We start from the raw sequence: 16,438 nt of genomic DNA on the forward strand, positions 1-16,438 counted from the left end.
AAGGGTCTGGAGAACAAGTCTTATGAGGAGCAGCTGAGGGAACTGGGATTATTTAGTCTGGAGAAGAGGAGTCTGGGAGGAGACCTCATTGCTCTCTACAACTACCTGAAAGCAGGTTGTAGGGAGGTGGGTGTTGGTCTCTTCTCCTGAGTAACTAGTGGTAGGACCAGAGGAAGTGGACTCGGGTTGCATCAGGGGAGGTTTAGGTTGGATATTAGGAAAAATTTCTTTCCTGAAAGAGTGGTCAAGCACTGGAACGGGCTGCCTAGGGCCGTGGTGGAGTCACCATCCCTGGAGGTGTTCAAAGAAGGTGTAGACGTGGCACTTCAGGACATGGTTTAGAGGCATGGTGGTGTTAGGTTGACGGTTAGACTTGATGAACTTGGAGGTCTTTTCCACCCTCAAAGATTATATGATTCTACCTTTAGATATTTAAAAAAAAAAAAAACACAAAAAAAAAAAAACCACCAAAAACCCTCACAACATTCTGTTACTAAAAGATGTTTTCTGTTCTCTCCCTTCATGGTCTTCAGCAGGAGCTAGTCTCGGTGTACTTTCTTGCACCATCTAACCGCCTGCTCGCTGCGGAGCCCCCTCTGTGCAGGCGCATTCCCCTCGGCGTGCTCCGCCGCGGTGACACAACTCGGGTTCTTCCCCGTCAGCCGTGGGCCCTGCCCGTGCAGGTGTCCTCGCGTCCGGATGCAGGTGCCTTAGGGGCAGGGAGGAGGTACAGCAGCTTGCAGTGAGAAGTGCTGCGGTTCCCCTCATAGCGCTCTGTTGCGTTTCGCCGCCTTTAATTTGCGCCGAGGATACCAAGTGACCGGAGCGGCGCCCGCGCCGCCCTCTGCCGTTGGCCGCGCGCCTCCCGTGAGGGAGCCCCGCCCGGGGGCGGGGCCTGCGCGGCCGCTTCCTGGGGCGGGGTGGGGCTGGCCCGGGGCGGCGGGCATGGGGGGCGGCAGGAAGGGGCCCGTTTCCCTCTGGGTGGCGCTGGCGCTGGCCTGGGGCGCGGGGGCCGCGCTGGAGGGGCCGGAGGCGGCGGAGGGGGAAGCGGGGCTGGCGGGCGCGGAGGAGCTGTGCGGGGCGGAGGGCTGGGCTCATGATGCTGTCCCGCCGGGCGCGGCCTTCGTCGCCGCCGCCTCGTACCGCGGCCCCGGCAACAACGACACGCGGAGCAACAAGGCGCTGCCCATCCTGCTGTGGTGGAGCGGGAGCCTCTTCCCCCACTTCCCCGGCGACACGGAGCGGATCGACTGCCCGCGCGGCTCCTGCCTCGCCACCCGCAACCGGCGGGTGGCCCGGCACCGCCGCACCAAGGCCCTCATCTTCTACGGCACCGACTTCAGGGCCTACGAGGCGCCGCTGCCCCGCCTGCCCCACCAGACCTGGGCGCTCTTCCACGAGGAGTCCCCCATGAACAACTACCTCCTCTCCCACCCGCCCGGCATCCAGCTCTTCAACTACACGGCCACCTTCCGCCGGGAGTCCGACTACCCCCTCACGCTGCAGTGGCTGCCCGGCGTGGGCTACCTGCGGGGCCCGGCCGTGCCGCTGGCCGAGAAGGACGCGTGGCGGCGGAAGGGCTACGCCCCGGTGCTGTACATGCAGTCCCACTGCGATGTCCCCTCGGACAGGGACCGCTACGTGCGGGAGCTGATGAAATACATCCAGGTAGGTGGGGGCCCAGGGAAGCTGTGGCACGGTGTTGCTGTGGGAGCTGAGCCCGCCTGGCTGTCCCACTCCACCTTCTCTTCTTAATGGGGTTTGTTTGTCCTTGATTTTAGCCAAGACGCGCGTCGTAACGGGATGCATGCCGACTACAAGATGGAGAGAAAAACTAGTTGTATTCCTTCCCAAAGCGTGGTCTAGACTGCACCGCATGCCAGTAGGTAGGCCCGATGGTAGCTGTTAGTTGTGGAGTTGGCCAGGCTTGGGATCGGTCACAAGTTGGGCTAAGCCCAAATAAGCTTGGTCTTCTGGACCATGTGTTAGAAGTTGCTGAAATCTCTGGATCTTTAAGGTAGTGTACAGGAAAGCTGTCCATTTACAAGCCTTGCTCCCACTTGGAAGTACGGATGTGCAATAAAAAGACAGGTTGCTGTGTTTCGAGAATCTGCTCCTTATCTGCGTTGTGGCAGGACCACTTTATTTCTGTGGTGGTTTGTACTGCTGTGGCACCGCTGACGGACAGTAGCTTCCTAAGCTGAAATAATGTAGTTTCTTTGAAGCAGAAATAAACTTTAGTGCTTTTTTTTTCTTAAAAATTCTGAAGGACAGTAGTTTAGTAAAAAAAAAAAGCATCTGTTTTTAGTCTTTATCTGAAGATAGTAATTTCTGCTGGTTTTGTTGGTAGTGATTCATTTATTGTGCAAGTGTATAATGTACTCAGTAGATAAATGAAGACAAAATAGTTTTTAAAATATGACTTCATATTGTCAAAGTATGAAGCAGATTCCAGATCCAAGTGTATTGTCTTCCGTTTTTAGACAGTATTGTTTTAGCTCTCTGCATCAATTTTTCTTAGTTTAACAAATGGAAATTTTTCGCCAGCCTGCTGAGACTGGCAGGAAATGTGTGTAATAACTGTTTGGAAAAGTACTGGGTCTCTGTTAGGTAGAAAGATGACTTTTAAATTAACATAGAGAGTTGAATGCCTTCTCAGTTTCTGATTTATCTGCTAATAAATACATTTTTTGGGTGACATTTTCCTTTCTCTGTACGCCCTGCCCCTCCCTTCAATCTGTAGCATAGTTTATGCTGTTTTTGAAACTGAGCACTTGGTTTCCTCTAAAGCTGTTAGAACTGGGACTCTAGGAATAGTCACAAGGGAAAGAAGTTGGAGTGAAAGTGAAGCTAAACCAAGGTAGCTAGGAAGAGATCAAAGTTACAAATGTTACGAGGAACAACAAGCTCCAGGCAAACAAATCACCTTGTAAAGATACCTGTTGTTATTTTAGGTTGACTCCTATGGGAAATGCCTGCATAACCGTGAGCTTCCCAGTGAGCGACTGAGAGACACTTCTACAGCCACTACAGAAGATTCTGAGTTTATGACTTTTATCGCCAGGTACAAGTTTCATCTGGCCTTGGAGAATGCCATATGTGATGACTACATGACAGAGAAGCTATGGCGTCCAATGCACTTGGGTGCTGTCCCAGTATACCGAGGCTCCCCAGCTGTGCGGGACTGGATGCCAAACAACCACTCCATCATTCTTATAGATGACTTTGACAGCCCTCAAGAGCTGGCAAAGTATCTTGATTTCCTGGACAAGAATGGAGAGGAATATATGAAGTATCTAGAGTATAAAAAACTTGGTGGAATAAAAAACCAGTTCTTGCTAGAGAGCTTGGAGAGGCGGGAGTGGGGTGTGAATGACATGACTCTGCCCAATTACCTGAATGGCTTCGAGTGTTTCATCTGTGATAGGGAGAACACCCGGGTCAAAGAGGAACAGGAACACAAAAAGTCTCATGGGAAAATTCCAGCTCCCAAACCTCACATAGCTCAGTTCAAGCACATGGGATGTCCTATGCCAACCCCTGGATTTGGAAGTGTTGAAGACCTCTCTGGAGGAGACAGGTAATGTACCAATACTATGCTTTTTGAAGCTTCAAATAATAGCACCTGTAATTTTTAATAATGCTTTGTACTTAAAGGATCTCTTAATACATCTCCAATTACACTTTATGTTATGTCTTGTAGGTGGTGTGTTAGTTCTGCTAATATTGTGTAACACTGAGGCTGAAAAAGAGGCTTGGAGGGTGGTGTTGGTTAGGGGTTGAATGAGGAGTGTGAGACACCTGTAATATTCTGTCAAAATGCTCTGTGACCTTAGGCGATGTGATTATCCTTTGTCTGTCTTAGCCTCTGTTTTTGTTTGTTTGCTTAGAGGAGGGATGTTTTTCAGTACAGTAATGGTGAAAGAAGCTCTATACCTTATTACAAAGTACTGCGTGAAGAATGGAGTTGCCACTGTTCAGTGCAGGCCTGGTTAACACCTGTTGGCTTCAAAGCAGAAGTTAGGCTCCCCAGAATATTTTAAAAGACTTTTTGTTGTTTTATGTAACAAAATTCTGGCTTGTGTTGAAGGATGCGATACATTTAGGAGAGCAACCCCGCAGGACAGAGAGTAGGTTGAGTAGTTTCTTGTCCCCTTTGCACGCAGGGATTGCTAGTGTTGCTGGAATCTCCCAGGCCTGTAGCCCAGCGTTAGCCATCTCTGGTGCAAGCTGCCCTAAAGTCTGTCAGCAGGGAACTAACCACAGCAACCCTCAGGCAACCACTTTTGACAGGCAGAAGAGAGTTTTGTTTGCATGGTCTACTTAGTGTTTATACATGCGATTGTACGAAACAAGCCAGCGCTTTGGTTCCCAAACCTTGAGTTTTTCCATTGACAGTGTTTGAAGTTGCAGTTGCTAGAAGGACGGGTTCTTGCAGTTCATTAACCACGTGTGCACTTTTTGTAGTGTGTACATGTGTAGTGTGTACTGGTGTAGCATGTTTGAATCCCCCGGGTTTGTAATTTTTCTTTGCATTACCTGCAACAATTTATGTCTCTTTAGACAATTTCTCCAGTGCATGCAATTCACTTTCTATAAGCCATCAGACAGCCATCATAAAGATAAACCATCAGCCATAGCAGATCTTGCCAATGTTCATAGCAGTGTCACCAAAGATTTCAATGTTCTGATGTCAGTCTCACTATAGTATTAAAGTAATTACTTTTTTAAACTGTTGGGAAGATCTCATGCACTGTCCAGCAGGAAGTTGTCAATATACTCTATCCCAGTTTATATCACTTTACAGCTTTGTTAATAATTTCCTAGACAAAGGAGTTGAATGCTTAGGAGTGTTAAAATGTTAGAAGAAACACTGTGGTGAAAATGTAGAATCCATCATTTCAAGTACGCTTACTCAGAACTAAGTTCTGTGTGGATATGAAGCTCTAAAAAAGTTTTTATTATATTATCCATCCACAAAGTATGAAGAATTTTGCAAATGTAAGAAACTATGTTGTCCCATGACTGGATGCTTTCAAAAATGGTCAGCTGAAAATAAAAAAGGAAATAAGCCTGAGGTCATTCAGGTTGTTTAGTAAATGTCTATTTCACAAACCTTGCAATGTTTGTCATTAAAAAGTGTTTTTCACAGTACAATTAATTCTTATATTGACTAATTGAAAAGTTGTGCTTGTAAGTAAAAGGACCCCATAATCCTTTGGTTTTTGTTGATCGATTGATTTATTGGAGCTTTTTTACAGAAATACTTTTTCTCAGTCTCTCTAGCAAAATGTGCTTTTTTTCCCTTGTAACATGCTATGCAGCATCCTACTCTGTAAGAATATTCTCTGCTTTTTCATAGATTTTTCTTTTGCTTGAGCAGCAGATGGCAGCAGAGAAATACCTTTGAAGGCACAACCTGGGTGCCTATGCCACTTACTTGCAAGCTCAGGTGCTCCATCACTCTCTACAGTGGTCATCAGCAAGGAGTTTTGAACAGTTGGTCCATACTCCAAGCTACAGTTGCATCCCGTGGAAGTTTCCATGTTTTAATGAATCATAGTGTGTTATTCTCCCCGTTTATAGACATGAGATGTGTCTGGAAAAATTGTACCAGGGAAGCTTTTACATTGTCTGCTACCTACTTCAGAAAGATATGTATCTGTACCTTCTGAGGCATGATCGAGGGGATCTCCAGTGAAATACAGTGGTTTCTATCCCGTAAGCATCTGAGCTTTCACCAATTTTATCTCCAAAAATGGAACATGATTACTTAGAATTGTAAGTGCTGTGACATTAGCATAAAATTGCCACCAAAGCATTAGCTAAACATGCTTATCTTTTGTTAGAGTTTGACAGTAATATTATGTCAACAGCCGGTCAATTGTGTATTTTGTTACTTCAGAAAACATTGTGGAAAGTGATGCAGGCCTAGTGGGGTTACCAGTGACAGAATATACATAATATACAAGGTCTGACTATGAACATACACTGTGATTTTGGGTTCTGGAGGCTTCTGTAACTCGGAGAACAACAAAGGCAATTGAAGTTCATGTCTTTTTAGAGGAGGTACCCATTTACAATATGGTTACCCTGCGCATCTGCATGCTCTTGTAATCTTTATTCCCAGATGTAATCTGTTTTTTAGGCTTGACAGATGTGCTGAATTGACAGAACTATTGCATCAGAATCTCTATGTAGGTATACATAGCTGGAGCACATTATTACACCTTCACCTTGCTGTCCTTTAGCTCTAATTATGGAGGCGTGGTTCCTAAATCCTTATGCTTGCAGCCTCACTTGTGTTTGGGCTTCTAGGCTTCACACCCAAGTGAGCTTCAGAAGAAATGCTGTAGAACAACCATTTGTATGTGTTAGGTTATGGGTCAGTCACTATAATCTGTTGAACTGTTGGCTGCTTTATGCAGAAAATAGTGAGTTACAGTGATAATGATGAGTAGAATATCTGTTTAGTAGGAATGGGAATCTCCAGTTATTCTTGGACTCTTACCTTTGTGAAGACAAATGTTTGGTTTGTTTCACTGATAAGGATTCATTTTCCAAAAGTGGGGAGTTTGAGAGGATAACTATAAGAAGACTAAGTGGCAATACCTTTCTAGTTACCTGAACAGTTTTCATCTGTGGTAGCATGAGAAAAGAGAAGCCAGTGTTTTTTCATAAAGGAGTATTTTGAAATCATCGTGGTTTTGCTAGTTCCATTTTATATTGATGTCACGGTTTATTTATGACAAGAGGAAAACTAGCTTAAAAGGATATCAAATTTGCCATGTGTACACTGTAAAGTGTCTCTTGGAATACAACCAGGATTAAAGACACATCTGTATCTCATAGTAATAACGTTTCAGGTGTATGTAGCTGGTAGTTTCAGGATATGTAGTTTCAGGATATTTGTACAGTCCTGTTCATCCTGGGGTACCAATTTTTTTCCAAGGTACAGAACCGGAGTGAAATTATTTTTTTAAAAACCAATAACAGCAATGTAAAAAGAAGATACCAAAGTGTTCTTATCTAATGTTTTTGACAAAAGTCTTCACTTGGATTCTGGAATTCCTTTCAGTGTTGTTTCCATAGAGTTCAGCTGGAAAACATTTTCTTTTTTCTGTTACCTACTACCATTTAGACTTGTGTCTGGTACTTAATGCAAGTATACTTATTGTCCTAACGTATGCACTTACTCAGTGCTGTAAAAAAGAAGTAACTCATGTTGGCAGTCCTTGAACAAAGGTTAATGAATTTAGCTGGTAAGCAAAGCGATCTCACAGTACATCCAAGTGCTGCATTTTAAAAAGGAAGCTTTCAGCAGCCTTTTTATTTAAATGCAGAAATAAGCCTCTGTCTATGATCCTTTACATCATAAGCTATGTTAAAAGGTTTATTTTGAGATCTCTGTTGGTTTACACTGAGACAGAAATGTCCCACCATAGATGATGCTGTTGACCACAGAAAGCTAATTCCCATGGCATACAGTTGTATGCTGCCTCACAAAGAAAGCAGCTGTGACATGTTGTGCATTTCTTTTGGTCTTCGTGGAGTGGTGGGTGAGATCCACTTCTGGGCAGTGCAGCCATGCTTGCTTTAATATATGGTGTATAGAGTGAATGCAGAAGGCACTGTACTTATTTCTGTGATTGGGAGGGAGAAGAAGCAAAAATCTCTGTATATAAGTTAACAAGTATTGGGTAACTCATATGGAGAAATTAAAGAGAGCATCATGTTTATTCCTTCTTTCTGAAATTTGTGATTGGCTTATGTAGCTGGGTGGCAGATACAATGGAGAAGAGATAAATAAATTATTGCTATGCTTTGGTATAACACAAATGAGAGTAGTCCACATGATCATCAATGGGAAGGGAATCGCTGAAAGTTGCAGTGATGTAGTCCATGCTATGAAAAGTTTGAGAATGTATGCCTTGAAAAAGAGAAAGTGTATACTTGACCATGTATTCTGGAGATAAAGAATAGAGTCAGTGTTGAGGGATATAATGATTTTTTTGTCTCCACCATGTATAACCCGAGTTTGTAACAAGTAGCTGTCATTCTCTAATTGTTAAATGGTTTATCTGAAAAAAAAGTTATTCTTAGGCTAACTGTTATATGCATACTGGCCATGGAAAGCCACTCAAAATCATATAAGGACTCACGCTAGATTTTATTTAATATAAGTTTTTATGCTCTACAATTAATAATTTAGTCTCTTTGATTAATACTACAATCACATGCTGATACTTCTAGAATGTTGTAAAGCTAATAGTGAAATATTTTCTGTAGGGAATTTTCATAACAAGTTTCTTTAAATGACTTTGAACACAATGGCACAAGAACAACAAGAACAAGTTTCTTTAAATGACTTTGAGCACAATGGCACATGACCATCTCTAGGCCTGTTTTCCTCTTAGATGAAATTTAAAAAAGTTTCCATGCTTTTACAGCTGCAGACTCATTTGGTTTTTTTAATGGTTTACAGTGGTGTCTCTCTTTTTGTTTCAGTTGGAAAGAGATGTGGCTGCAGGATTATTGGCAAAGCCTTGATCAGGGTGAGGCCCTCACTGCTATGATTCACCGCAATGAGTCGCATCAGGGAAGATTTTGGGACTATATGCATGAGATTTTTCTCAAGAGGACAAGGCAGCACTGACCCATCTTTGTAAGAGCTTGATTTGAAAATTGCAACTGTGAATTCTTACCTCGCTCCAAATGTTTGCCTTGAAATAGAAGAAAAATTCTCACAGAGACAATTGTTTCTGGTGCATGAAGTAAGTTTCTGCTATGATTGGATTTCGGCAGTGGAGGTGGTAGCAACTGCTTTGATTTGAATTTCAGCTCTGTGGTGTGAAGCCACTCCTGACTTGCAGGTGCCAACATGTGAGGCAAAAGAGGAGTTTACTCTCCTTTTGCATGTGTTTTCTTGTGGCTTACATGACTTCAGAGGAAGATCTCTTCAGGCTGCTGCTCAAATGCCCTAAGTTATTGCAGGGATTTTTTAAATCTTCAAAATATTAATCTTTTTTTATAAGTATTTTATCAGTCACTTATTCTCCTCATTAAGGTGTACTTTTAGCTGCTATTAACAAACAGCTTTTCCAGTGAAAGAATTACAAAAGACAAATGTCTGTGGAGAGCAATTGTGCCTTATGAAATTGCAGCAATAAAGTCTCTTCTCCCCAAGTAAGCATGCCTCATACTCTTTCTTTGCAGGGTAACTGAATAGCTATGGGCCGGTCACTTACTCTATGCCTAATTTTCCTCTTTTGCTAACTTAGCAGGTGATATGTACAATGAGATGTGAGACTAAATTATTTAATTCACAACTTTCAACAAAGTATTTCACACCAGAAAATGTATTATCTGGTATTGTGCAGAACTAGTGTAAAATTAGTATGCTTTGATTTCTTTGAAGTTTCCATCATCCAAAATCACAGCTATAACCTTGACTTCTCGTTATCTCCTTAATGCTAGCAATTCAGAGGCCTTTGATTACTCTTTTTAAGTGATCTGCAGCTTTCTGCAAAGACAAATACATTTTAACAATGGTGCCTTTCCAGTGATCTCTGCAGTTTGGATACAAACCTTGCAGTTTTTCTGTGCTGAAGAGGATGATTCAGAATGAGATGCACTGAGATGGTTTTGTATCTCTACCAAATCTTAACACAGTATGATCCTGATCTGAGACTGGAGTTCCTAAAAGTAAGTGATGACATGTGGATAGAACTTCCTTGTTGCGTAGCCTGTATCTCTTAGAGGTATAAAGTCCAGTGTCCCCTGCCACGCTGGGTACCTTTCTGAAATAATTGATGCTGCATGGGAGGCAGACAGTCACTTAGTGTCATGGGTTTAAAAGCACAGCTAAATATGACCACACTGCAGTGATGTCTCTAATGGTATAATGGTATTTTATTTCTCCATTTTTCCTCCCTCTTCAGAAGTAACTATTGACTAAATAGCCAGTTTATCCACGCCTAAGACAGAATGTTGGTAACGAAAGCCTAGAGTCTGTCAGGTAGTTTCATTTTGTAAGGCAGTTCATGCATTGCTAGGCGAAGTCTGAAGCCTGTTAGTAAAAGTCAGTGAATCTGCATTCTGTCTCTAATTAAGTCACTATCTATTGCTTAGCTGTGGATGGATCACTTAATCTCTTTTTTTTTTCCTCAAATTTGCATTCACAATGTTATAAGTATGGTATTAGTATAGATAATGATACACATCTCAGTGTTTGCCTCTCAGGTGATACAACAGTATTGCAGTGTTAAAATTGGAGCACCTTGACAGAGGAGACTTCAGAGCCGTAACTATCACTGAATTCTTGTAAATGTAGAAAATGCATAGACTATACACTGATCTCACCTGATTTTTTTAGGAGAAAACTTCTTTTTTTGTATCTTTTCCGTAATAATACTAACAAATGGTTCTTCAGCTAAAATGCATTCATCAGTTTACATTCCTTTTTGGTTTTTTTCCCAGTTACTCAGGAGACATGAATACCTAAGTAAATATATCTGAATTAATTGTTAAAGTGGATTACTCAAATCAGATTAAGATTACAGATAAGTGTATTCAGGATTGAAGTGGCCACAATGTGTTTGAGAATTAAATTAAGATAAAACAAATTAAGGCTGCTTTAGTTCTGAATGTCAACTTCTACTAAATAGTTTAATGATATGTAAATGCATTGTTTGATGATATTTAAATAATTGAATTAATGCTTTCAGTTACTTCAGATTATCTTCATTTCATCTTTCTGTATAGAAAAGCATTCAGTAGTGTTTGCATGGTTCTCTTAATTAGCTATATCTCAAACCCCTTTCTTATTTAAGTGTTTGGTGGAATGGATAGTCAGGAGGAAAAACTCTGACCTTGCTTTTTGTACTAAACATTAAAAAAAAAACCCAGGTACTAGTACATTCTGCTTTTGCTATTTTATCCTTCTCGTAGTTCAGCCCTGATCAGGACCAGACTACGCAGTCTCTCTCTCACTCCCCCCACCCTCCGAGAGAATAGGGGGACACGATATAAGAAAAATGGCTCGAGGTTTGAGGTAAGGACAGGGAGAAATCCTTAAAGTTACCATTACGGGCAAAACAGACTCGACTTGGGGAAAACTATTCATTTATTTCTAAAACTAGCAAGAGAATGAGATAGGGAACAAGATAACCTCCCCCAACCCCTCCCTCTTCCCGGGTTTAACATTATCTCTACCACCTTCCCCCCCCCGAGTGGCACAGGGGGGAAGAGGGAATGGGGGTTCCAGGCTCCTGACCAACCTTCACAACATCCACTTCTCTGCACAACAAGGGCTGCAAAATGTTGAGTAGTGGTTTTCACACCAGAGCTTTGCTTTCATCTGTCTCCTGTTATTTGGAGGAGGCAGGAGGAGAAGCTGGATCTCATATACTTAGAGGTTGTGGTTAATTTACATAATAATGCATTTTAAATGATTGCTATATAATGTCCAAAGACTACTGCCAGTCTTAGCCAAAGTGAGTTCAATTTACAATCCTAGCTGTCTTTCTCCTAATGCAAGGATGTGAATGCACACAAGGAGGAAGGTCAATGCAGCACTTACTAATATTTTGGAAAAAGGTTTCTGATTTCTGTTCTTGACTGTTAACTGGAATTCTCACTTCACTGCTTAAATCCAAACCAGCTAGGTGGTGGCAGGATGTTGTGACTCATGTTGTGACTACTGGAAGGCTTATATGATGTCCGACTGAACAGTGTATGCATCTGTCTTAATCAAGTTCTTACAGTGCCGGTGCCTGTACTCATAAAAACACACAACTAAGACTAATCAGGAATTTTAGCAAAGATATCAAATATTGAGGATGATAAAGAGATTACTTCTGTAAACCCTTTGGTAGGCTTCTGCTAACTAAGGTGAGTCACTTCTCTGCTTCTCATACATTCTGCTTGTTTACTGTGTGACTAGAGGGAGGATTTCAAAGCTATCAGGATAGCCTTATTCACTAGTATTAATGTTCTAAAAATAGATATCTCCTCATTACTGCTCGTATGAAACACTAGTAGATTCTATTGATGCTGTGTCTCGGAGTTGACTTGACAAGCTACGGTAAGCTTACACCGTCTGAGAGCTGAGAGAGGAGAAACAAATATCTGACAGAAGGTTAAAGATCTAGCAATCCAGTTAATTGTGTTGGACAAGCTAAAGTTCTCATTCTCCTGCCAAAACTGTGATACCAGGTGCTGCCTATTTTTTTCAGTATAATCTCAGTATTTTGTATACTGAACTAGTAGTCTATTTTTTCTGTCCTTTAGCAAGGACTGCAATTTCTAGGAAGCAAATAATCTCACTGAAGAACATTAATTTGATACCTAACATTGATCATTTCTAGAACTGAAAAAGAATTTCCTTTTCTTATTTCTGTCACTGTAGTAATTTTCAAAGTGAAGGATCTCTGGGTCCTGTGTGATGGTAAGTAGAATGAGAGCCAAGCAAAGGTGGATGTGTATGTTTGGAGGGAAAGAAGAATGAGACTTTCCCTAGAAATTGTCTGCTAAGTGCAGCAGCTGGAGAATCACTGCAGAAATGCCCCTCTTGCACCTTGGCAGAGCGTAGTTTTAACAGGCATGGAAGAGCAAATAACTCCTGAAGGACTAGGAACAGATAAATTTAACTGAAACACAGCCATCAGAGATATCACTGTTTAAACAGGCTTTGGTACGTTGGACATGCAGCCATCTGCCTCCCTTACCATCCTTGCATACCCACTCCTCAGCCATTGTCCCAAGAGGGCCACTCCCTTAATGATTCACTGTCATCCATTTGGTTGGATTTAATTAAGATTGTTGATGGATCTCCAGGCACCTTCTGAGAAGCTGTATTAATCGGAAACATACAGGGTGGCAGGTTCCTTCATTCTGCCCAGAGACCTCTAGTGACAGGTTGAAATTCATCAGAGACAAAAACCTTTTAGTGATATGACCAGCTGAGCCAAAACCTGTGCCAGGCTTTAACAAACTGCACTTCTGTTATGATTCAGTGTCTCAGAGCTGGCAGTGAGAGATACATGGCCCTGCAGAGGGATTAGGAAAGGTGGAGAAGAAAGGAGCTTGCAGGATTTGTTCCAGAGCTCTGACACGACTGGCATCTTAATTTGTATGCTGTTGTAGACATTCTTTCCTGCAGAAAAGACCCATCTAATGTAGGTTCTGGGGATCTTGGAATGGATGAGAATAGATCATACTTTGTGGAATCTCTGAGCAAATAAGGAGGCATCAGGTAATTTGCAGTGGAAATGGGCTGGATTTGAGTAGATTTGGGAGTTCTTAGGGATGACAGTTCAGAACTAGTCAGGTGGGCAGAATAGTTCAGGGAGGCTGATCTGACTGAGATAGCTCAGGATAAGGTCTGTCATTGTGCTAATGAATGCATTTGTGCTAGTAAGTGCATTAGGTGCTAATACTGTCCAAACACAGCAGCTCAGCAGACAGGAGTAAGTGAACCAACTGGAATCTTAGCAAACTGCTTAGTTTCACTACTAAGTTAAAGTGGAGGTGCCTTAACTTTTAAGGCATCTCCAATTATATTGGAGGAAATCAGAGTGAGACAGTTGGGAATAAAATGTGGTAGGTGAGGGTATTATGAGGTTGTTTGGGAAGAACTGGGGCGTTCAGGATAAACTGGGATAATATACTGGAATTTACCTGAAAGCTAGATCCAGGCAGTTCAGAAGGACACGGATATCAACTCTATTAATTTCTCCCAATACAACTGATTTCTTAGTCTCTTCAGAAGGACACGGATATCAACTCTATTAATTTCTCCTAATACAACTGATTTCTTAGTCTCATCCCCTAATTGTTTTCTAGGCAGTGTCCAGAGGTTTTACATAGTTACTCCAGAAAGCAAAGAATTGTGGTGTAATTTCTCACCTCTTAAAGTGCTACTTAAGACAGCAGACTAATTTTAAGGGTGTATTTTATTACAGCATTGTTAGCATTATATTTAATTGTGGCATAGCATTTACTGTAGATCATAACTGGCCCTTATTCCAGTTGTGATATAGATTCTTTTCAAATCTAATACTAATTGTTTAATCTCTGTGGTTCATTTTGGTTTTGACTAGCTGAAACACAGCTAGGATTCAGCCTGAACTATGTTGATTCAAGTAAAGAAGTTGTAAATGCAGTTAGAATTTTACATGTTCTTTACAGTTGCGCATTCAGGGTTCACAATGAAACATCTGTGGCATTCACTTGTCAGTGTGTTCAGGGAATTGGATTTCTGACCGTCCCTGAAAAGCCAGCACTTCTATGCCATCCATTAGCATCTCTGTGCTATCAGCTGTACAAAATACAGGCTATAGAGTGACTTGGCTATTGAGCAACATACCTCTTCTGTAGTTCCACATTCTCCCGTGAAATGAATGTCTGTGTCTTGCTTCAGACATTTCTGCGTGCTGTGTGCAGACACCATCATGTAAGTTATTCTGTCTGCAGGGGAATTTCTTAGGCTGCTGCTCGAATCCTAGGCTGAATGCCAAAAAAAAAAAAAAAAAAAAGATTCTAATGCAGACAGCAGTAACTGACAGGAAGCTATTACAATTCTCCTTGTGTACTTGTCTTTCTCTTTCTCAGCCTCCCTTCCTCGCCCCCCCCCCCCCATTTTTCTTGGAATTGCATAAAAGAGAGATCAGCTTTTGAAGGTGAATGTACTTGAAGGTGCTGCCACCATTAGCTAATGTAATTTGGAAAAAGGGAGCTTGATTTACAGGGAGTGCCATTGAGCTTCTCTTGATGTCCCAGTATTTGTGTCTTTCCTTGTTCTTATACAAGTCTCGTTAGTAATTGCAGCAGGGAAATGCAGCAAGGAAAAGTGGGTATCAGTAGGGGTAAAGACGTAAAGAGGCAAAACCAAGAGTAGCTGAAGCTCACATAAACTGGAATACTGTGAAGTACTTCATCTCCCTGTCTTGAATTTGCAAGATCTCTAACGTTTGGAGTTGCAGGATGCAAGCCCTCTAGCCTAATTTGAAGATATCAGCTTGTTTTCCTCCTCCTCCACTGGTAGCCAAGCTAGAATGATAGCTCATTTCCTATACCATGAGAAAAAATGGAAGTGGAGAAACATCCCTCTTAGCAAAATGTTTCAGAACTTCCAGACAGACCGTTTGAATTTGGACATAAAGAGATGGAAATTTGCTCCTGAAGAAGACCAAAAGAAATCTTTTGTTTACGTGAAAATGTATTTTCATACTTTTTAAATTGCACTCAAAATATTATTTTAAAAATAACACAAAAATAATTACAGAATCAGACATACTAGAATATATATAAAATCTGCAGATGCAGTGAATTCTGGTAATGATGCTGAGAATCTTGTGTTATAGGTCTGGTGGTATTTAAATCAAGCTAACAAAATTTCCAGTCTCAACTTGGCAGAGGCAAGTGGAGTGCTTTGGTTTTTTGTTTTTTGTTTTTTTTTTTTTTTTTAATTCTGTAGCTAGGAGGTAGAATATATTCTTTTCATCCAAAGCAATGTGCTATGCAAAAAATTGTTCCAGTGTTCCTATGGAAGAAAACTTGATTCTTCCTTTGCCCTCCAGTGCACAAGGGAAATGGGTGGTGCCTGAAGGAGCCCTGATACGGTGAAAAGATGGCTTGTTCAGTGACCGCTGTATGACAAGCATCTGAGTATTTCAGGTCCCCAGTCCAATGCCTACTTCCTCAGTCCCCTATGTCTACCTTGTCCCTCATGCTGTGCAGAAATCTGTTGATACCCCAGCCCTTGAAATGTTACTTTGCCTTCTGTATTGCCTGTCTTTTTCAGCTGGGGACATAAGGGCTCCACAATCAGCCAGATGAGTTGAGGACTTCCCGGGATTTAAATCCTACTCTAGGAAATAAACTTCTGGGAACAGTGGGGTTCTTCACTAACGAGTACCAGGCTGTGAGAACAACACTACCATTTCAGAAACAGCAGTTTTGGTATCTTCATGGAAGACAGGGTAGGAGCATCAGTAAACAGTGCAGGGGAAATCCAGCTGTTGGGATGCAATGGAGAAGGATGAAGTGGTGCTGAGTTTCGAGCACCAAGAAAAGTCTCCATACAGTTGCAAAATAATTCCTTAAGATCCATTTTAATTATTTGAAACAATCGTGCTTTTTTTTTTCTGCTCTGTCTGAAGTGTGTATGCTCCTTTGGGTGGGTTTGCTGCGAAAGCTTTGAGCTGTTGATTGCTGGAGTTGTGATTTTCCCTGGAACACCGAAGCTGCGTGGAGAACAGGCTGCGGAGGAGAAGCGAGGTTACCTCATAAAGGGATAGATTTGCCGCTTAACGGGAAAACTACGTTACCTATGGACAACCGCTCCCGGCAGACGCGCGTTTCTGCGGCAGCACCCGGCCGGACGCCGCGGCGGCACCGGAGGCTCTCCCGCGGCTGTGCCCGCCGGGAGGGCGGG

General features: G+C 42.2%; 1 protein-coding gene across 1 annotated transcript; it reads left to right on the forward strand.

The window, feature by feature from the left end:
* The first annotated feature begins 945 nt into the window (after window positions 1–945).
* POFUT4 (protein O-fucosyltransferase 4) lies at window positions 946–16,394 on the forward strand. The gene is made up of 5 exons (XM_010121150.2): window positions 946–1,668; window positions 2,955–3,580; window positions 8,509–9,186; window positions 9,564–12,448; window positions 15,366–16,394. The coding sequence occupies exons 1-3, from the start codon at window positions 946–948 to the stop codon at window positions 8,654–8,656; spliced, it is 1,497 nt and encodes a 498-aa protein (XP_010119452.2). The 3' UTR covers window positions 8,657–9,186; window positions 9,564–12,448; window positions 15,366–16,394.
* The last annotated feature ends 44 nt before the right edge of the window (window positions 16,395–16,438 follow it).

This window comes from Chlamydotis macqueenii, chromosome 7 (genome assembly GCF_036417535.1).
Source record: "Chlamydotis macqueenii isolate bChlMac1 chromosome 7, bChlMac1.mat, whole genome shotgun sequence".
Lineage (NCBI taxonomy): Eukaryota > Metazoa > Chordata > Aves > Otidiformes > Otididae > Chlamydotis > Chlamydotis macqueenii.